This window comes from Salvelinus alpinus, chromosome 3, assembly GCF_045679555.1.
Source record: "Salvelinus alpinus chromosome 3, SLU_Salpinus.1, whole genome shotgun sequence".
NCBI lineage: Eukaryota > Metazoa > Chordata > Actinopteri > Salmoniformes > Salmonidae > Salvelinus > Salvelinus alpinus.
Genome location: NC_092088.1, coordinates 40,723,170 through 40,745,409, shown reverse-complemented (window position 1 = coordinate 40,745,409; position 22,240 = coordinate 40,723,170). Strand labels below are relative to the sequence as shown.

The window sequence follows — 22,240 nt, the reverse complement described above, 5'->3', positions numbered from 1 at the left end:
TGAGTTGCACATGCATGGCCACATTTTGAGGTTACTGTAACTATACATTTCTTCTTATGTAATCATACAAAGCATGCATGTTCAACATAGCGTGCATAGGTCGTCGCAGGTCTGTGGAGATCTTCACAATTTCTGTAATAATCTGCGCAGAATCGTGAAAGGTATTAATCACTTTCACCATATACTTTTGATGTAATCTCAACTGCAATCCAAGTAATTTGGTTCTGCTATTAGATGAAGCACAGTGTCAACACATTCATCTGTTGTATAAATGAACAAAATATCTGACATTGTATTCCCATTGGAACTTAATGGTTGAAAGTGCAGTGATAGACATTTGGGTGACAACTAAACAAAAAATCTGACATTGTTTTTCCATTAGAATTTGGTTGTGCCTTTAGATCGTTGAAAGCATAGTGATAAAAAATTGGAAATTCAACTAACTTTTGGCTGTTAATGTGTAGGTCGTGATCTCATTGATCAATGTCTCCACCAAATATTACCCAATTATCCATGTTGAAATGACTGGTTTGCCCAGTGGGTGGTGACCCTGGTCGTGACCCCATTCCCTGCGGTTATCTCAGAGTGAGTTACAAAAAATACATTTCCATTACACACTTGTGTGTAACAAGACAAATATAAGCACCCCCCAAATTATTATAATGAAGACGCAATCATTAGTCTTGTGGGTGAGAACGATTAGGAAACGAAATACCCTTTTCTCATGTACATTGGGGAAAAAATACAAGCAAATTCTGCACAAATACAATACAGAAACTGAAGGTCTAGCATGTCTTCAGGCTAATGAGTAGTAGCTATACTAGGTAACAGATTGAATGAATGACTGACAGACAGCAAAGCCTTCGTCACAGGGCATGCTTTTCTATTGGCACTAGTGTATAGCAGGACAGTGTGTGATTTTGTGTCAAATACCTATAGTATACAGATAAAAAACACAGTGACAACTAATGATCAAACTGATCGTTTCCTCATAAAAATGTGTGTTATGCAACGATCATATACCCTCATGAAGTAGATTTGCCAAATAAGTGCCTAGCCTATCCCTCGGCAAACAACCAATGGTAAAACAACCAATATAGCATACTGAACGTCATAAAATGCCCTCAACAGAAGTAATTTGGGTTTCCTATGGTCTCTGTTTTGAACATTATGCCCGGACCAAACCCTCAGTGAAGTAGTTAAGCAGTGATCTGGTGGCTGGTGGTCAGGGTTGGTCAGTGGATCAGCCGGTTCCGCCCTGCCACTGGAACACTGTGGGTACATGGTGGGTACGTCAACAGGCCAGCTCACACAGACCAGATCACTTGACATGCTGAAAGTTTGAAAGCAACTCTGGTTTCCTCCTCTGTTTCCTCTTGGCACCATTGGGATTTTGTTTATTTACCCAGTATCCCAGACAAAGATTATGCGTAGTCCTGCACAGTGTGCTTTTTAGTCCAGGACTAGTCTTGAACACTACAGACCTAATGTATTCTACCCATGGCATTATAGGTACTGTCTGGATCTTGTTTGGATGAACATTCAGTAATATGCATGATTTGGCCCCCGGATGAGGTTATACATTGATATTTCCTAATCCTACATTATGCAGATTATACAGATTGATTTTACTCAACATGTGAAAGATTAAAATCCTCACATCATCAGTAGTTCACTTCGTGTTACTCTCCATATTGTCACGATCGTCAAAGGGAGAGAGAGAGGACCAAGGCGCAGCGTGTGAAAAATACATCTTCTCTTTATTTGGAAGAAGAAAAACTAAACAAAACAACAAATAGACGAACGTGAAGCTATAAATGACTAAGTGCAAAAACATGCAACATAGACACAGACATAGACAATTACCCACAAATGCATGATGCCTATGGCTGCCTTAAATATGGCTCCCAATCAGAGACAAATGAAAGACATCTGTCTCTGATTGAGAACCACTCAGGCAACCATAGACATACCTAGAAACATACACTCAACCATAGACATACCTAGAAACATTCACTCAACACAAACCCATACACTAAACCCAACACCCCCTTTACCATATAACCACCCAAAACACAAACATTCCCCATGTCACACCCTGACCTAACTAAAATAATAAAGAAAACAAAGAATACTAAGGCCAGGGCGTGACACATATAGCTTTATCATATCTGGGATCTTTTCCTAAGTGGCAGTGACTTTGAGCATTCAGTTATTTATAGCTGCCTTTCCACTCACATTTGTATACCCGTCAAATTTGTGTCGCAAACATACACTACATGACCAAAGGTATGTGGACACCTGCTTGTCGAACATCTCATTCCAAAATCATGGGCATGAATATGTAGTTGGTCCCCCCTTTGCTGCTATAACAGCCTCCACTCTTCTCGGAAGGTTTTCTGCTAGATGCTGGAACATTGCTGAGGGGACTTGCTTCTAATCAGCCACAAGAGCATTGGTGAGGTCGGGCACTGATGTTGGGCGATTAGGCCTTGGTCGCAGTCGGCATTCCAATTCAACCCAAAGGTGTTCGGGGGTTGAGGTCAGAGCTCTGTGCAGGCCAGTCAAGTTCTTCCACACCGATCTCGACAAACCATTTCTGTATGGGCCTCGCTTTGTGCATGGGGGCATTGTCATGCTAAAGCAGGAAAGAGCCTTTCCCAAACTGTTGCCACGAAGTTGGAAACACAGAATCGTCTAGAATGTCTTTATATGCTGTAGCGTTAAGATTTTTCTACACTGGAACTAAGGGGCCTAGCCCGAACCATGAAAAACAGCCCCAGACCATTATTCCTCCTCCACCAAACTTTACAGTTGGCACTATGCAATCGGGCAGGTAGTGTTCTCCTGGCAGCCGCCTAACCCAGATTCGTCCGTCGGACTGCCAGATGGTGAAGCGTGATTCATCACTCCAGAGAATGCATTTCCACTGCTCCAGAGTCCAATGGTGGCAAGCTTCACACAACTCCAGCCAACGCTTGGCATTGCGTTTGGTGATCTTAGGCTTGTGTGCGGCTGCTCGGCCATGGAAACCCATTTCATGACGCTCCCGACGAACAGTTCTTGTGCTGACGTTGCTTCCAGAAGCAGTTTGGATCTTGGTAGTGAGTGTTGCAACTGAGGACAGACTATTTGTACGCACTACTCACTTCAGAGGTCCTATTCTGTGAGTTTGTGTGGCCTACCACTTCACGGCTGAGCTGTTGTTGCTCCTAGATGTTTCCACCTCACAATAACAACACTTACAGTTGACCAGGGAAGCTCTAGCAAGGCAGACATTTGACAAACTGACTAATTGGAAAGGTGGCATCCTATGACGGTGCCATGTTGAAAGTCATGGAGCTCTTCAGTAAGGTCATTATACTGCCAATGTTTGTCTATGGAGATTGCATGGCTGCGTGCTCGATTTTATACACCTGTCAGAAATGGATGTGGCTGAAATAGCCGAATTAACTAATTTGAAAGGTTGTCCACATACTTTTCTATGTAGTGTATTTCTCACAGGTGTCTTGTGTCCCCCCCCTAATTTGATCACTGCATTCCCTAAAATACTGTCCATGTCCATAGCCAGAAATGCAGTATAATTTGAAATCCTTATGCTGTACAGTACACATATGTCTGGACCGTACATATCACATGGAGACCACACGAAGCAGACTTCCTATCGTGATTTAGATTGGATCAACCAGTCATGACCTCATTTGAAATGAATGCACAGTCAGCATTCTATTGACATTGTTTGAAATGTAACGTGAATAAAGATTTTATGATTAGCCTGAACGTAGGCCTACCCTATGTCATTGCTGAGTGGAGGCAGTCAGCACTGACGTTAATCTCTATAGTGAAATCCACTCACTCAAGGGGGAAAATGCCTAGTGAATACGAAGGAAAAACAACTTAGTCATGAAGTAACAATGAAGCTTCTGTCATCCTGGTGTGGTAGCTAGCGCTTTGGCCTTTTGAAGCGGTGCATGTAAATATTTAGTGAGGACTGTGATTGCCTTGCAGCCATGCTTCATTAATCTCTGTCATGAGGGAATAATGGAGAGCTGTGAACACTAACACAAGTTAGGGCTGACAGAAAAGTGACTGAGAAAACAGCCCAAAACTGACTTAGAAAGAAAGACTGTTTGCGTTGTTTCAATATCACTGACTTCCTTGCTCCATTTTGCACTAATGAGTATTTCTCTCTTTGTTCTCTATTTAATGCAGTAACGGGTTATGTACAGAATGCTATAAGTAGCAGCTGGAATACAATCCAATACAAGGCATGTTCACAATTTCCAATATGCTGTATGTTTGGCTGATCAAAATCTATAACACCATAGTGCTATATGAATACAAATTATGATTATAGAATTACTATCATAACTTTTCAACATACAGTATGTTGACTCTCTCATAAACTGTTTAGATATTTTTAGAATGTGCTTGTTGTTTAGATATCACATCACGGCTTGTCGATGTGAAAATCTTCTTCCCTGCCACAAAGAAAATATTTACAGAACAGCGAGGCTGCGAGGGCTCTGTTTTCCATTAAGTCCATGCAAGTAGCCCAGTGAACACTGCTGGCCTGCATCCAAATAAATGTTTCTGTCTGCGCTCCATTAAAGATTTATCATGTCAAATGATGATGTCAGCTCAACTTGGTTATTTTCCTACTAGCGTCCCAAAGGTCAGCTGACGGGGAGATTTGCTTCCTTACTTTCACGAGCAAGGTAAATATACATCTGTGCAAACAAGTGTGAGTGGCAGTGAAAGGGCCGGCAGCACAACATGGTAGAAAACAAGGCATACATATGGCTTTAGTTTCCCTCTGTGAAAACAGCGAGGAAGAGGGAATCTGTTCTGCCCTGTGACTGTGTACTGCTGTGTAATGCCTGTCAGGGAGATGAACGAGAAACATGGGCTGCTCAGAAGGGTCAGGGGACGTTTTAAAATCCTCCTTTGTGCTCCCAGTCTAGCTGTGTCGGAGACAATGCGGATAATGAGAGTGGAATTTGGTGTGGAGCACAGTGCAAACTCAGGGGAAGCACCTCGCCCAGCCTCAGGAGGCCAACCAGCTGTCTAGGCTTCTGCGTCTCCCAGGACTATGCTCTGACTACAGGCATGCATGGGAAATTATTAATATTATTTCATCTTCTGTAGGATACAGTACTGAACAACTTACAGTCCCTAAAAATGTGAACCTACTGCAGGGGCGGACTGGGACCAGAAATCAGCCCTGGCATTTCTAATACGCTGGCCCATTTTTTTCCCTCAAGTCCCCTTTTATTTTGTGAGAGCCACCAAGTCATATCTTATATCTACTTTATTAGTGTAAAGTCATGCCATGAATGTATCTATTTCCTTTATGTTCAGATCTTATTGGTGAATAGGTATATTGTAGCCTGTAGGTCTATGCTCCCACATTACTCATCTCCAATGAGTGTATACAAAACATGGACTATGCATTGTCGATTCGTGTGTTTGTCAGTAGTCCATTGATAGCTTATTGTTGCCTATCAACTTGACGGGAGGCATTCAATAATGAGCCTGCTACTGCTATAGCTTTCTATGAAGCACCATTTTTATTCAGTCATAAGACTGAGACTTCAATGTCGTTTTTCTTCGTGTGGTATTTTTATTTGGTTGCCAATAGATTACATGTATTATCAAGATATGCTTTTTCTTAGTTGCTAAGGTGAGACGGTGCTGATGCATTATGTCCTGAATAAGTAAGCAATTATCTAACATCTCCCTCAGCATGGCATTGAGTTTGAATCCTGGAGTCCGGGAACAAATGTATATATTTATTTAGGCTATAAGGGGTCCAGGGGTCCTCCAATGACCGTTTACCAACTGGTCATCTGATGTCAGATGTATCTGAGCCTGAGCCCCTATACCATTCAGTTTCAGAACCACGTGATACTTAGATTGATGTGTGTTGACATCATACAAATAGAATTACTATTAATTCTAGGTCTAATAATTATATTTCTATGGTTGGCATAATATAATGTTCACTGTGGTCCTAAATACAATTAAATGCTTTTGTTTTAGAACAGGTTATATGGATGTATTGATTTGAGGTTTACCCATGTAATAAAAATACCAATTTACGCCCCTTGGCTTCGAGGGGAGGGACTTCAGTTTCCATGCAGCTGATTACTTCGCAACAAGTCCATGGCTGAAGGCGCGAGACGTGGATGGGAATATCTGTGGCAACCTGTTGATAACGGAGTTATGACAATGGATAACTTAGTAGGAGTACTATTTCAAAAGTGACAATCGACACATTGAAAGAACATCTTGTTCTTGCCGACGGCGAAGACGGCGTAATATGCTACTGCATTCCCATGCGTCAAACTTTTAGGATACCGGTAACAAACTTCCAAACCTTTATCTAGGAATGTTTTGGTAGCCGACAAAGTGACACGTTTCTGTGTAAATGAGAAACCAATGATAGAAGTGGCACAGCGCGGTGAAACAATATTTTACAAAGCAAAGACCTTCGTTATGCATTATTTTTTATTTATTTTTTACTTACAGGTAGCCTGTACATTATGAGACACAACAGGTGTTGTCAGTAGTCACGCGCAGACTTCGATTAAAATACAAAAACAAGTAACTTGGTCGGTAGCTAACGTTAACCATCCACCAAGAAGAAGCCTATGTGAAATGGTCTCCACATGCTTTACAGACTGGGAAGAGATAACTTGAGAACAATTCAATAAAAGGCTCAGTTCACAATGAAAATGCTGAGATTACTTTGCGTTGTTGTTGGGTTGTGGAGGACATGCCTGACGAACAGAAACTGCCCGGACCTCTTCATTGACAGCTGTCATTGCACCTCTGAGAGGTCCAAGGAATTGAGCAGACAAAATGTCTGGGTGAAGGTGGTGTGTGATGATGTGGAATTAATGGACACTCTACAACCCAGTTTCTTACCCAACAAAACAGTTTCCCTGTGAGTATGACATTAAACAATCAATAAAACAGTAGTTGAACAAAGATTGTTAAAAAAAAATAGATAAATCATTCACCAGGGCACCACTTAAGAAAAAATAGTGTAGTCAGAGTGCAGTACACTGCAGTATAACTGCAGTTAGGGTGCAATATAACTGCAGTATGCAGCAAATTCTGCTTCCAAAATAAAAAACATTTACTGCAGTAATTTTGCAGTGTAACTGGAGTGCGTAATAACTGTAGTACATTGCAGTTATTATGCAATTACTGCATCCAAAATACCACAGTCCACTGCAGTTACTGCACTTTTGACCTGTTGTTAAAATGAACAGATATGAGAGGAAACTGCTATCTTTTTTTGTAAGGAACAATATCACAGCATCCATTAGTCTTAGATATCTGTGACAAAAATTGCAACTTAGTACTCAGCAGACCACTTGTACACACCATGTATGGAATTATCCTATCCTCTGTAAATGTTGGTCACTGAAGATACTGTGCCCTTTCCTTTACCTCCTTTTGACTGACCAGCTCTACAAAAAATGGCTATTTTCAGCATTTCCCTCTCCAATATCCGGTGGTGCACCATTTGTAATGTATGAAAGGTTGCTCAAAGAGAATAAACTGATTAAAAAGGAACAAGCAGGAATAATCTTAGTCACCATACAGGGCCTGTCAGATGAAATAAGAGAAAGCACTTTACAGTTCTGAGAGTGGAGAGCTTACCAAGCACATTCAACCTGCAGGTGTGGAAATGGACTAGGCCTACTAGCTTTATAGACTGTTTTATTCGTGGGAACTGTATGGAAAGCTATTTCTTCGAGGGAGAAAAAAGCAATTAGGAAATGTAAGGGAGCTTCTCTATTCCAAAACACTGTTGCAGAAGATTGTTGAAATATGAATGTTGATGAGTAATAATGAATTATAGCAATATGGATATTAAATGACATTCTGAGTAGCTTTGGACATATTTAATGTTAACAGAGTAATTCCGCTGCTCTGAGATACATGGTTACATATGCACCAAGGCTAATCTTGTCTTCACTTGCTTCAATTGTTGTTGCAGTTGTGCCTGGATGCGATATAACATTTTGATTTGAGGAAGTGTTCTTCATGGACATACGGCTTTGTTCTTTACTGACAATCTTGGGTTCCTGGTCATGTTTAGGCTAAATGTATTGTCCCCTGAAATAGCACAAGCGTCTTCCTTTTGTCCAATAAATCAATGCCTCTTGGCAGGAAATTAGGAGTATCCTTCATTGTAACAACAGTTTACAATTAAAATAGTCCAATCTTTTTAAGAATATTAAATAAATAAACAATTTAGAAAATGTAAATTAAGCTGATAAATGTAATGCTCCCTGTCTTTCCCCGGGTCAACAAGCCAATATCCTCAAGCAGGCCCCTTGGTTGGCCGGGAAGCAGTTATCATGCATTAGGAAACGTGACCTTTGTCGGGCCGAAGTGGCCTCCCACATCTCCATTTTATTTAGACATGCTGTGAAAATAAACAGATATGAGAGGAAAGTAGGCTATGCACATCGTGTCATACACCAAGTGGATTCCCTAACTAGCAGATCTCTCCTAATGCTTCCCTTTGGCCTCCTTCATTGTCCCTTTTATTCACTTCAGCTCTACAGATAATGAGTTCTGTATCAGTAGCCTTTTCATTATGGCACTTTCAGTATTTTTTTCAGAGGGGGACGCATTCTATTCACAAGTAAATATATGTGTAGAGCTTGTAATGAAATGGCAGCACTGTCCATACGTCTTTACTTTCGTTTTCACTTTATTGCATTCTTTCTATGTGCATCTCTAGTCTCAATTTATTACATATTTCTATGAAGTTACAAACATCTCCTAACATAACTGATTGAAAAGAAAATGAAATGTGTGTGATGTCCATAATTCCTAGCAGCTGTAGACTCCAGAGCAGCAGAAACCCTCTTTTAACACCTCTGCCTGTTTCCCAATCCAAAACGTGGGAGAAGTTGCTCCAACGTTGGAGTGGAGCCTGACAGCTCTGTTGACCTTGAGGCCTATCTGGTGTAATTGTTTCAGTGGCAAGTAGGAGAGAAAGAGAAAGAAGCGCTGTGTCTCTGTGGAGAACAGTAGCAGGGATTGTAGCTGACACCTGTCTTAAGCAAAGCACTGGCTAGTGAACATGGCACTGGCCTAAGAGAGAAGAGAGACAGAGGGGAGAGAGAGAAAGTAAGAGAGAGGAGCCCAGGGGCATATGGAGGGAGGGAGGGAGCGAGAGGGAGAAAATGAGAGAGAAACATTTAGAAGGATAGAGGAAGTGACAGGGAAGGAGACTCGGAAAGAGTGACACAGAACACAGAGGGAGACAGGAAGTGTTGTGAAAAGAGATGTTTGGGTTAATGAGATGGAAGGAGCGATAGAGAGAACGTGACAGAGAAACACAAACATTGTTTGCAGGCGGTTGTTGCTCAGTCATAGTTGTAATGCAAACCTACCCTGCGAACAAGATCTTTCTACTTTTAGATATTGTATGTGACAAGATGTGTGCTCTGCATTTGCATAGCTGACAGCAAAGAAGTTTGGACTTTGTATGTGTCCTTTTCAGAGATTTGCAGTGCAACTGTCCTGTCATATTTTTTACCTTGTAAGACTCAGTTAAAAGAACATTGCAGTATAAGCATGTAGCTAATGTAGCATCAGCATGCATATAGCTTTTACAGTTTCAGTTGCCAACGGTTATCTACTTTCAGATTTGGACATCCTCTACAGAAGAGCCCACAAAAAGCTCCTCAAAGCGCCCAAATGCTCCAGTCTCTCCCAAGGTGAAGCATGTGGAAAATAAAATGAGTTCATTGGTTTGGGGTAGGGACATGTCTGGCATAGGCTACAGTAGACTCTGTAGGCCACGATCACACTGGAGACAGGAGGGGCTGTTAGTGGTAGTCTGGATGGCAGTGATCGTGAGGCCATGTCAAGGACATCCTTTACATTATTCTGGGAATGACATTGTAATGTAAAGCATCCATAGATGGGGTTGCAGGGAGGGCAACCCCGCAACAGTGGGACTGATAGGAAGCGCTTTTGCATATGTCTTCCCCACTCATTATGATGACTATGATTGTTCACCTGTGTTAGACCGGAAATGTGAGGTCAGTATGAACCTCCATTTCTGGCTTTTTCACTTTCTAGATGGGTAAAAATTAGACTTGGAGGGGATATTACATTGTATGACTCATGTTATTTTCCCCAATCATAATGTCAGGTGATTGTTTACCTACAATATATGTTGGACTGGCTTGTGGCTAGTATTGACCAGTATGCGTCAGATAAGCCAGAACCTTGAAGGAACAAGGTATAATATGGACACCGGTGCCCTTGCTTATGAAAGATGGCCTTTCTGTCCTCGTGGAGTGTTTTTGCGTGCTATCTATAAACCTATTTCCTTGCTTGCCTAGCTCTATCTTTCCTCAGGTGGTGTTGGCGGCTGCTCTGCTCTTCTCTGTTCTGAGTGGTTTATCATGAATATTTCATTGACATGTACGAGTAGCCCCTCTATATTATCTGTGCATTATCACACAGACGACCCCGCTAGCAGGGATGGAGCAGAGAACGAATGCCTCTCGGTCCATAAAAGGTAGCAGTTTATTACACTACATGCAGGCCTTTAATCTAAAGAGACATGGCCAAATAGACCCTATATACAGTCACAAGGGAATGCGGCTGAAGCTACTAGCCGCAATGCTTATCCATGGTCTCTTTCTCATTCCCTCTCCCAATGCTTTTTTCCCCAGTCCCCTTAGTTTAGGTTTGAAAAGTGACAGGTTCATCTTTAGATGAGTGACTTTCCAGTAATAATCTCCCAAGCCTAGAGGAAATGGTTCTTGGAAATCATCCCTATTTTTCTGAGAACTATAATGTCCCCAGATGCTACTATAGGATCTATAGGAGTCCAGGGACTCAGAAGTCAGGCTCATCCATTACCCTGTATGTAACAGGGTAATGGCCTTAGGCCCTATACCTTTATCACACTTGACATTGACCCACAGTAGCAAGACCACAAACTGAGGGATCTCTACGATCTGTGGCTATAATGTTTTGTTGTGGGAGATGGATTTAGACTGTATGTTATTTTTAAGAAACTTGACGTGGTTTGTTGTTGTTGTTGGTCTATAGTGTAATTGTTAGGCTGTCCAAGAAGCCACACTTCACAGTGCCCAGTAATGAATTATATCAAGCTGCTAGCTTTCTCTGGAAAATACTTGTTAGCATTGGGTGTCAAATGCTGTATTATAATTTAGGTTGTGGTTTCAAAGGACACCCTGATCAGTTTTGCATTATGAGATGATAATGACTCACAGCACCAGTGTTCGTGACCATTGGGGGAGCGAAAAGCTTGCAAATCACACAATACCCTCGAAAACCCAAGAATGTGTCCAAACGCAGTGCGAATGTGGACTGTCTAAAAATATTAAGGAAGAAAAATACAATGTGTGCCAAGGATACTCTCTGGTCTGTTATCCTTACCTCCTCCCTTCACCATTGAGTAAATACCAAGGTTATTTAAACTTTCATAAGTCTGCTATCGTGCAGGCAGCCAAACCTTTGGAAGCATGTTTTGTTTTCCCCATTTTTTTATTTTTTTGAGATGTCGTAAAACAGCGATTAAAAGCCTGCAGTGCGTTGCTTCTGTTGCAAGGAGTAGTCACAGTAAGTAGCCTTTTTGAGGTCGGTCCATTTTCAGTTTTGATTAAAAAAATTACATAAAATGCATTATGAAATAATGACATTACAATGATTTTATCTTTTTAATGGAAATTCCAAAGGCAAAAATAGTGAACATTCAATCGCCAAAACATAGAAAATATTCCATTGTCTCTGTCAGGACCACATTGTGCAGGGTTGGGTGATATGGCCAACATATCATATCACTATATTTTTATAACAATTGGATGGTATTTTATGTTTTTGAATAATAAAAATGATACATTTGCTTTGAGTAGTGTGAGAACCTAGGGTGGCGACACATGCATTCTAAGTGATTTCAATGGTTCTTTCTCCATTCTGATTTGTTTTATACAATTCAACTTCAATCAAAAATAATTTTCTGCATTTCAGGCACTCATTTGAGATCATTTCCACACTGACACCTGGGGCTGCACGATATGGGCAAACAATCTAGGCCTTATATTTAACCAGATGTTGCAATTGTGATTTAACTTGCGATTTAGAGCAACACACTTGGGTGAACTGTATCATAGAAATGGAATGATTATTATGATTAGCTATATTATATAATTAGAATATACTAGTGGGCACTTTGAATACAGTGTTTGACATGACAACGATGCCAGGGAGGAGTTATTGTGACAGGGTAGGAACCAAAGTGTTGATAAGTGTTTCCTAGGGGACCCTATAATCTTTGGCTACATTTAATGTTTTCTCTTAGCTACTTTATGTAGCTAACGTATTCATGCTTCCCGTATTCCTTTGACTTAGAAGATACTGTTGCACAAACTAAATGCTGATTTAGGTCTACACCATCACTGGTATTATCAGGCTGTAGAGGTGAATTATGTTTGCTCTGACTCAGTACATTTATTAGCTAGCTAGCCAGCTAACTAATGATTAGCATTAGCTGCTAACAAGATTTAGGCCCAACTTGCTAAGAAAAGACAAACTAGCTGTTTGCAGTAAGAAACACAAACGAATAGTGTAATTATAGAATGCAAAGAAACAAAGAGAAAACAGCATCGTTGTCATCAAAATTGTTGCATGTGCTGCATTGACCATGCAGACTGAACGCAAGTGTCTCGTGGTCGAGGAACAACAAATGTGCTCCATGAGTGGGGGCGGGGCTAGGTCTGTGTGGAAAGCGGCATAGAGAGAGTGGTGAGAGATGACTCAAGAAGCGAAGTAAACTATAAAAATTGACTTTACACACGGGGTATCACATTTAACAAACCAAACATTCAAATACCGTTATAGAAGGTAAAGTAAAAACCCAAACCGATCTGTGCATCAATAACGGTACAGTGCCTTCGGAAATGTATTCAGTATTCCATTGACTTTTTCCACATTTTGTTACGTTACAGCCATATTTTAAAATGGATTTAAAAAAAATAATGAAATACCTTATTTTCATAAGTATTCAGCCCCTTTGCTCTTAGACTCGAAATTGAGCTCAGGTGCAACCTGTTTCCATTGATCATCCTTGAGATGTTTCTACAACTTGATTGGAAGACGTGTCAGGTTCGAGGCAAAGATGAATGGAGCCTAAGCGCACAGCCAAGACAATGCAGGAGTGGCTTCGGGACAAGTCTCTGAATGTCCTTGAGTGGCCTAGCCAGAGCCCAGACTTGAACCCGATCAAACATATCTGGAGAGACCTGAAAATAGCTGTGGAACAACGCTCCCCATCCAACCTGACAGAGCTTGAGAGGATCTGCAGATAAGAATGGGAGAAATTCCCCAAATACAGGTGTGCCAAGCTTGTAGCATCATACCCAAGAAGACTCGAGCCTATAATCACTTCTAAAGGTGCTTCAACAAAGAACTGAGTCAAGGGTCTAAATACTTATGTAAATGTGATATTTTTTGTATTGTTTTGGTATAAATTAGCAAAGATGTCTAAGAACCTGTTTTTGCTTTGTCATTATGGGGTATTGTGTGTAGATTGAGGGAGGGGATAAAAAAAAAAAAACATTTTAGAATAAGGCTGTAACGTAACAAAATATGGAAAAAGTCAAGGGGTCTGAATGCTTTCCGAAGGCACTGTATATCGTAAAATACAGTGTACCGCCCAGCCCTACAGATAAATAGAAAAATAAGAAATTACTATGAAATAATAAAATATTGCAGTTCTGTATATTACTTCATTTTTATTTGATTACTTTATTTTTCATTCCTTTAAGTCATCATGTAATCTCTGCTCAGGCAGTAGCAGTCAGCTAGCCAGACCATCTAACGTTATCTATGTGCTCCCCATACTTTAGTCTTCCCGTTTTGCTAGCCTGCCTAAGTATGCTGCAGAGCTGTCTGGAATAATTATTTTACTATTTCTTCAAAGTAGATAAGGCATTCTGTCAAAAACTGTCTCTGACCCTCTCATCATAGTGTTGTGTACATTCCTCTCTCATGCTGTCTGTGTGTATCTAATAACTTAACGTAGCAGGCGTAAAAGTGTATCCTTCCAGAGATCTGTATAATGACGAGATGCTCATGTCTTCGCCCTAAGAAAAGGTGAGAAGGCAGGCGACAAGCGCAGTCCAAAATAGGCCCATAGAAACACATTGGGCTTGTTTTGCATTAAGTCTGGACTAGGGCTGTTGCGGTCACGGAATTTCGTCAGTCGGTGATTGTCAAGCAAATAACTGTCGGTCTCACAGTAATTGACCGTAATCAACATAAACACATTTAACATTTAATCTCCTGGCTTCCACACAGCCATTTAAAAAAGTCTAATAAATCCATGTAATATATTCTACACCTTCACAATAAATCCATTATTTAGAAGCATGATATGAAGAAAATGTAGTCTATTTCAGAAGAAAATAATAGCATACTGTGAGTTATGTTAGGTCCTAATGCGGCTATGCCAAATGGCTGTGGGCTACACTAGTTCATTTAGCAGACAAGATTTGCTTATAATTCCTTGGCTTTATTTTATAGTAGGAAGAATACAATTGAACAAAGCTGAATAAAATATACATATTTTCTCCAAGCGATTTGATGGAGTGTGCGCATGCGCCTATTCTGTGTTGAGCGGTTAACAAAGAAATAGGTACTCCTATATGCTTAATTTAGAATTATTACTGTAACTTTAGTTGTTCTACAATCATTGGGCTATGTGGTTTGATTTTTAATACATTGTAAGGCTGCATGATGAGATTCAAATGATGATTTGAAAAAAGTTGCTTGAATGGCATGAGCTCTGCTTTGTTTTTTTTGCTCAGGTTGTACACACTCCAATAGTCTCTCATTCACAATTTGACAAGCACTTGATAATGCCTAACATTTCACGGCGGCATCCCCTTTGTGGCTGTGGCCCTAAAAAGATCCATGCTTTTTGCGGCTCAGAGTGCTACGTCGTCCCCTTCTCCCTGAGTGTGCTGCGCTATCGGAAGCCCTCATTCACATGGCTCTCCTTCACGTGATCGGGTCTTTCTCTCAGGCTATAAATGAAGACCGACACATCCGGGACGCAACTGCATGCGTCCTTATCCAATTCCGAGGTGCATATTGAAGATATTGGAAGAACTGTCCTCATTTACTTTTCGTCAGCCAATAAGATGAGTAGGCCCAATGAACAGCAAAAGCACTAGCCTATGTCAATCTACTATTCCCCCATAGTACAATAGTCAAACTATTCTATTCTGTGCGAGAAATAAATATTCCAAACATAGTATGGGAGAGTTGAACGTTTATCTTAAAATGTTGATAAACTATTAGGCTATTTCTTCACATAAGCGTAGCAATTGCCACATGGTAGTAGGCTATAAGCGCAAATGTTCCATTAGCTGAAAACCCCATTATCAAAAGTGACCGCAAATGCAATTATGCATGTCATGCTTTTAATATAAAGGTGCATTTATATGGTGAAAATGATCTTCCCCAAACTTGAAACTTATGCGCTGCATATGTATGCAAGTTATGCTCTACACCCCTTGTAAAACAGATTAATGTGCTTAATTTTAAGAAGTTATTTGGCCACTTTAGTTGCGATGCAAACCTTATTAAAACATATAGGCCTATGGGCTAGACTACATGAGGTATGCGACTATGATTGAGAAAAGGTCGCAAAAAAAAGGCTTTGTTTCTTATGCTGGGCATCATTCACAAGTGATAATATATATAGGCTAATATTGTCACCCATCGGACTTTTCTTGATTTAATCGTGTCTTTAAATATACTAAATAATATATTTTTAACATTTGTTTTGATTTAGAATCGACCATTATCATGCAGCTGTATCAAAACAGAGGCAAGCGGGGGAAAAAGTATGATGGGAGCTGATGGGAGCCTCGTCTTTTTATTAGCGGCCATCCCTCAGTTTTCTCCCGCAAATGCATAGCCAGTTGAAATGTTACGCAACATGAAGTGTTTGATTAGATTTTTGAATACATTTGCATTGATGTCAGCATGATTAGAGGGACAATAGAGTGCTGAGTACCATGCAGTTAGCAAGTTTGGTAGACTACTAATAACCAGCAGCATCAGAGCTTGGAGTAGCCTAATTACCGTGACTAAACGGTCATGTGGAATTTGACTGCCTTCATGACTTGTGACCGCCAGTGTGGAGGTAATACGGTCACCGCAACAGCCCTAGTTTGGACCCAACAGGACCTTGAACAGCTTCTACCCACAAGCTATAAGACTGCTAAATAGATAGTTAACCAATAGCTAACCAGATTATCTGCATTGACCCTTTTTGCAATAATCTAATTGACTCATCACATACACTGCTGTTGCTGTTTATTATTTTTCCCTTTGCCTTGTCACTTTATCCCTACCTACAGTTGAAATCGGAAGTTTACATACACCTTAGCCAAATACATTTAAACTCAGTTTTTCACAATTCCTGACATTTAATCCAAGTAAAATTCCCTGTTTTAGGTCAGTTAGGATCACCACTTCATTTTGTCTATATGAAACTGTACATATCTACCTCAATTACCTCATACCCCTGCACATATACTCGGTACACATGACTGTGTATATAGCCAAGTTATCATTACTCATTGTGTATTTATTCCTTGTCTTATTTTTTAAAATATTATTTCTACTATTGCTCTTTTTTATTCTCTCTGCATTGTTGAGAAGGGCCTGTAAGTAATATTTTCATTGTTAGTCTACACCCGTTGTTTACAAAGCATGTGACATATGAAATGTTATTTGCTTAATGAAATCTACCACTCCCTTCAGCCCAGTGTCCCACATAGTTCTTAATATCTATCGTGATCGATTTGATTTCTCCCTAGAGAAACGGCACATTGGGCTCACAAAAAACCCAAAGTAAATGGAATTCAAGTAATTGAACAGACTTCAATCAATTAGTTGTTTAATAACCCCAAAAAATTAAAAGTTGTGGTTATTTGCTCAGCACTAACAGTAGGAAACATATTAACTTCCTTCTAGGCTCTGCACTGCATGGTGCCTCAACACACCACATGCAGCACCACTTACTCAGTCTGCCCTCTCCGTCTGTGTTTGAGTTTGTGTGTTTGTGTGTCACCCTCTCAAATTGCAAACAATTTCAAACCACATGTTGCTCAACCATCAACATACTATGTGATTTTGTCTTGGTAAATGGAATTGATTATTTCAAATGTTCCATGCCCTCTAGCATTAGCCTTAAAAATGTGGGCTTTGCAAGGTTACTGATTTGCACTAACCAAGCCAGATCCTTTTGAGGAAACAGTTTTATGGTCACAGAGTGTACTCCCTTCCTTGTCCTGTGGGGCGGCGACATGTGCAGATGTGCTCAGCTGTCAGGCAGGGCCTATTTGAAGTTCTGCTATAACCCACTTGAACTCCAGAGCAATGTCTGTTTTGCGTCCAAGGTCAATGTTTGTCTATATGAAATATGTTATTTTGGTTAGCTGTGCCTAGTAACTGGATATTATAGAATAACAGAGGGTTTGCAATGTTTGAAGAGAAGTGCCTGGAAATCATGGGGCCAGGCCTATCTGAATGCTTGCAATAGTTCACATTGTGATCTTTACCCTACTTGGTCCCCATGATTGGTGTCTTGGATCACATCAATTGAAGTTATTTTTGTTTCTGCTCTTTTATAATAATACAGTCGAATGTCTCTGGTGTATGGCTGTCTCCGTTCTGTAATAGGGTTGTTTAGACCTCACAGAAATATCTCAGCTGTCTGTGGTCAGAAGGAAAAATGAAGGCCCGGGTTGTGCTCTAGGAGAAGAGCTGATAGGGATGTTGTACACCAAGTTCAACCAATTAGAACAACGCACAAATCCAATGAGACATGGATCTCTTTCAAACAAAGATAATTCACGCCATTTAAAGAGGTAATCTGCAGTTGCTACATCCATTTTTGGAATGATAAATTAATAATATGTACCCATTGATTCTTGAAGAATATCAATTATAAATGCTTCATGAGCTTAGCTCAACTGTTGTACCCCATAATAACCCAAAATATAAGCTTGTTTTACTCCATTGTTTGTAAACAAACGCTACATAGCCTTAAAACTATACGTTTGATATCATGGATGGTCAGTCCTTGCATTCATAGCTCTGTCTATGAATTTGACAGTGGTTACATATCTCCAACCCCATCCCTCAGGTGTTTACAGGAGCAGGGTGGAAACTTTATTATTGTTTCAACTGCTTATTGCCAGTTGATTCCGTTTTAAATTGTGTTACGTTGTATGAATGAGCCATGTCAGCCTTTGTGTATTTGCGTGTGTGCGCGTGTGAGTGTCCTCTTGCGGTTCACAGGGCCTAACCCTTTGCATGTTAGTGCTAATCAGAGAAACGCATGCAGAGAGTGATGACATACACCATTTGTTCCGGCCCAGCCAGACAATATTTAATTTGTCCGTTCCCCTGAAAGCAGCTTATCCTAGGAGAACATAATTGATATTGTAAATAGAAAGTTGGAAGGACACTCTAGAATTTAGTCATGCGCTGTTTACATAATGTACAATTATGTTTTGCCTCTGATTTCCTGGACGTTGTGCAGAGGCCTAAGAGAGGTATGTGGGGATTGCCGAGGAGCTGGTTTCCTCTGCATACACAGTGCGGGACACGCTTGAGTTTGCACAAACAGAGACTGCTTGCATTAGCGGGGCATGGGTAAAATCACAGAGGAAGCTGCCAGGAAAAAAGTCATATTAAAATTATGTTGTGGTAATTGCGTTGTTTGCTCTATAACCCATTCATTCTTATGCCACCGTGATATATACTGAACAAAAATATAAACGCATCATGCAACAATTTCAACGATTTTACTGAGTTGCAGTTAATAAAGGAAATCAGTCAATTTAAATAAATTCATTTGGGCCTAATCTATGGATTTCACATGACTGGGCAGGTGCACAGCCATGGGTGAGACTGGGAGGGCATAGGCCCACCCACTTGGGAGCCAGGCCCTGCCAATCAGAATGAGTTTTTGCCCCACAAAAGGGCTTTATTACAGATAGAAATGCTTCTCAGTTTCATCAGCTGTCCGGGTGGCTGGTCTCAGACAATCCCGCAGGTGAAGAAGCCGGATGTGGAGGTCATAAGCTGGCGTGGTTATACGTGGTCTGCGGTTGTGAGGCCGGTTGGACATACTGCAAAATTCTCAAAAATGACGTTGGAGGCAGTTTATGGTAGAGAAGTTAACATTAAATTCTGGCAACAGCTCTGCTAGACATTCCTGAAGTCAGCATACCAATTGCACACTTTCTGAAAACCTGAAACATCTGTGCCATTTTGTTGTGTGACAAAACTGCACATTTTAGAGTGGTCTTTTACTGTCCCCAGCACAAGGTGCATCTGTGTTATGATCATGCTGTTTAATCAGCTTATTGATATACCACACCTGTCAGGTGGATGGATTATATTGTAAAAGGGATGTAAACTAATTTCTACACAAAAGTTGAGAGAAAAAGCTTTTTGTGCTTTCTCTGGGATCTTTTATTTCAGCTAATGAAACATAGGACCAACACTTACATGTTGTGTTTTATATTTTTGTTCAGTATACAATAAGGCAGAGACAACAAAAAATCAATCGTCACACAGTGGCGGAATACAGTACCAGTTAAAAGTTTGGACGCACCTACTCATTCAAGGGCTTTTCTTTATTTGCACTATTTTCTACATTGTAGAATAATAGTGAAGACATCAAAACTATGAAATAACACATAAGGAATCATGGAACCAAAACAGAGATTCTTCAAAGTTGCCACCCTTTGCCTTGATGACAGCTTTGCACATTCTGGTGTGCCTTGTTAAAAGTACATTTGTGGAATTTCTTTCCATTTTAATGAGTTTGAGCCAATCAGTTGTGTTGTGACAAGGTAGGGGTGGTATACAGAAAATGTATTTTACCAAATAGGGCTAAGTCCATATTCTGACAAGAACAACTCAAATAAGCAGAGAAACGACAGTCCATCATTACTTTAAGACATGAAGGTCAGTCAATCCGGAACATTTCAAGAACTTTGACAGTTTGTTCAAGTGCAGTCACATAAACCATCCAGCGTTATAATGAAACTGGCTCTCATAAGGACGGCCACAAGAAAGGAAGAGCCAGAGTTACCTCTGCTGCAGAGGATATGTTCATTAGAGTTACCAGCCTCAGAAAATGCAGCCCAAATAAGTAACAGACACATCTCAACAGCAACTGTTTAGAGGAGACTGCGTGAATCACACGTTCATGGTCGAATTGCTGCAAAGAAGCCACTACTAAAGGACACCAATAATTAGAAGAGACTTGCTTGGGCCAAGAAACACGAGAAATTGACATTAGACCGGTGGACATCTGTCTTTGGTCTGATGAGTCCAAATTTGAGATTTTTGGTTTGAACCGCCGAGGCTTTGTGAGACACAGAGTACGTGAACGGAAGATCTCTGCATGTGTGGTTCCCACCATGAGGCATCGATGCGGAGGTGTGATGGTGTGGGGGTGCTTTGCTGGTGACACTGTTGGTGATTTATTTAGCATTCTTCAGCAATACGCCATCCCATCCAGGTTGTGCTTAGTGGGACTATCATTTGTTTTTCAACAGAACCATGACCTAACACACCTCCAGGCTATGTAAGGGCTATTTGACCAAGAAGGAAAGTGATGGATTTCTGCATCAGATCACCCGACCTCAACCCAATTGAGATGGTTTGGGATGAGTTGGACCGCAGAGTGAAGGAAAAGCAGCCAACAAGTGCTTAGCATATGTGGGAACTCCTTCAAGACTGTTGGAAAAGCATTCCAGGTGAAGGTGGTTGAGAGAATGCCAAGAATGTGCAAAGCTGTCATCAAGGTAAAGGGTGGCTACTTTGAAGAATCTCAAATATAAAATCTATTTTGATTTGTTTGACACTTTTTTTTTGGTTACTACATGATACCATAAGTGTTATTTCATAGTGTTGATGTCTTCACTATTATTCTATTATGTATAAAATAGAAAAATAAAGAAAAACCCTGAGTGAGTAGGTGTGTCCAAACTTGTGACTGGTATTGTATATTATTTTTGTAAAAAGTGAATTTATATGTGGGACCAATACATTGAATATGCCTAGGCAAAACGTTCAGGCACTTTGGAGAAGTTGAAAAAACAGTTGGATATACCCTGTATGTCCCCCGACACCACCACAATATTTGAGAGAGGTTGCTGTTGTAGAAACGTTGTTTTATAGTGAACAATAACTTTTAGGCACATACAGTGTGCAAAAACAGTGCAATTACCACATTCGGACACTTTGGAGAGTTTAAAGGACACTTGAATGTACCCTGGATACCCCATAACCCACAGAATGTTTGACTGAGGTTGATATGGAATAAATTGTGTTTTTATACTGAACAAATATAATTCAGGGATTGCAAATATGTAATAGCACTGGAGGTATCTAATTTATAGATATATGCCACTTTGGAGAGTTTTAGGGACACTTTGAAACGTCCCGTGACCACACCTGACACCACTTACTAAAACATGTTCCCATTTCAAGTTGTTAGGTTTATCAATCCCATTTTTTTCTCCTGATATTGTTCACATGTTGTGGAAGCCATCTGATGTGTTTCCAGCTCTGGGCATCAATAATTGTCTTATAGCTTGTCAATGAAAGATGACTTGTGTATTCTGAACTATGTAACTCCTATCTATCTTCTGATCATTTCCTCATAATCTCATGACTTTCCCTCCTGGGTGAAGATCAGAGAGAGCCCCGTCTCCCACCAGAGAGGAAGGGGGGGAAGTGGGGGCGGAGTTGGCTAGTTTTATGATGGTCGTAAATACCTTGCAGGAACACTTTCTCCCACTCTGCAGAAATGGAAGTTAAAAATCTCTTTGTTACAACAGAGAGATTTTGCAGTACTGTAACATCACAAGGTTGGACATTGAAACAATATTTCCAACGCAAATAATGTGGTAAATGGTTCATGAGGCTCTTATCAATAATCATGTCAAATACGTTGTTGTTTTGTGATATCATTAACTTCTTGACGCACGGATCCCTTTAGCGGGATCATTTTCTTAAACAACCGCTGAATTGCAGAGCGCCAAATAAAATAAAAAAATACTAAAAATATTTATAATCATGAAATCACAAGTGAAATATACCAAAACACAGCTTAGCTTGTTGT

General features: G+C 40.4%; 1 protein-coding gene across 2 annotated transcripts in view; it reads left to right on the top strand.

The window, feature by feature from the left end:
• Window positions 1-6,141: 6,141 nt before the first annotated feature.
• The window catches only part of LOC139570722 (adhesion G protein-coupled receptor A3-like), a 266,327-nt gene continuing 250,228 nt past the window's right edge, over window positions 6,142-22,240 (top strand). For both annotated transcript variants that reach the window (XM_071392854.1, XM_071392853.1), the window contains exon 1: window positions 6,142-6,949. In XM_071392854.1, coding sequence (XP_071248955.1) covers window positions 6,732-6,949 — 218 coding nt within the window. In that variant the 5' untranslated portion in view covers window positions 6,142-6,731. The remainder of the gene's footprint in view (window positions 6,950-22,240) is intronic.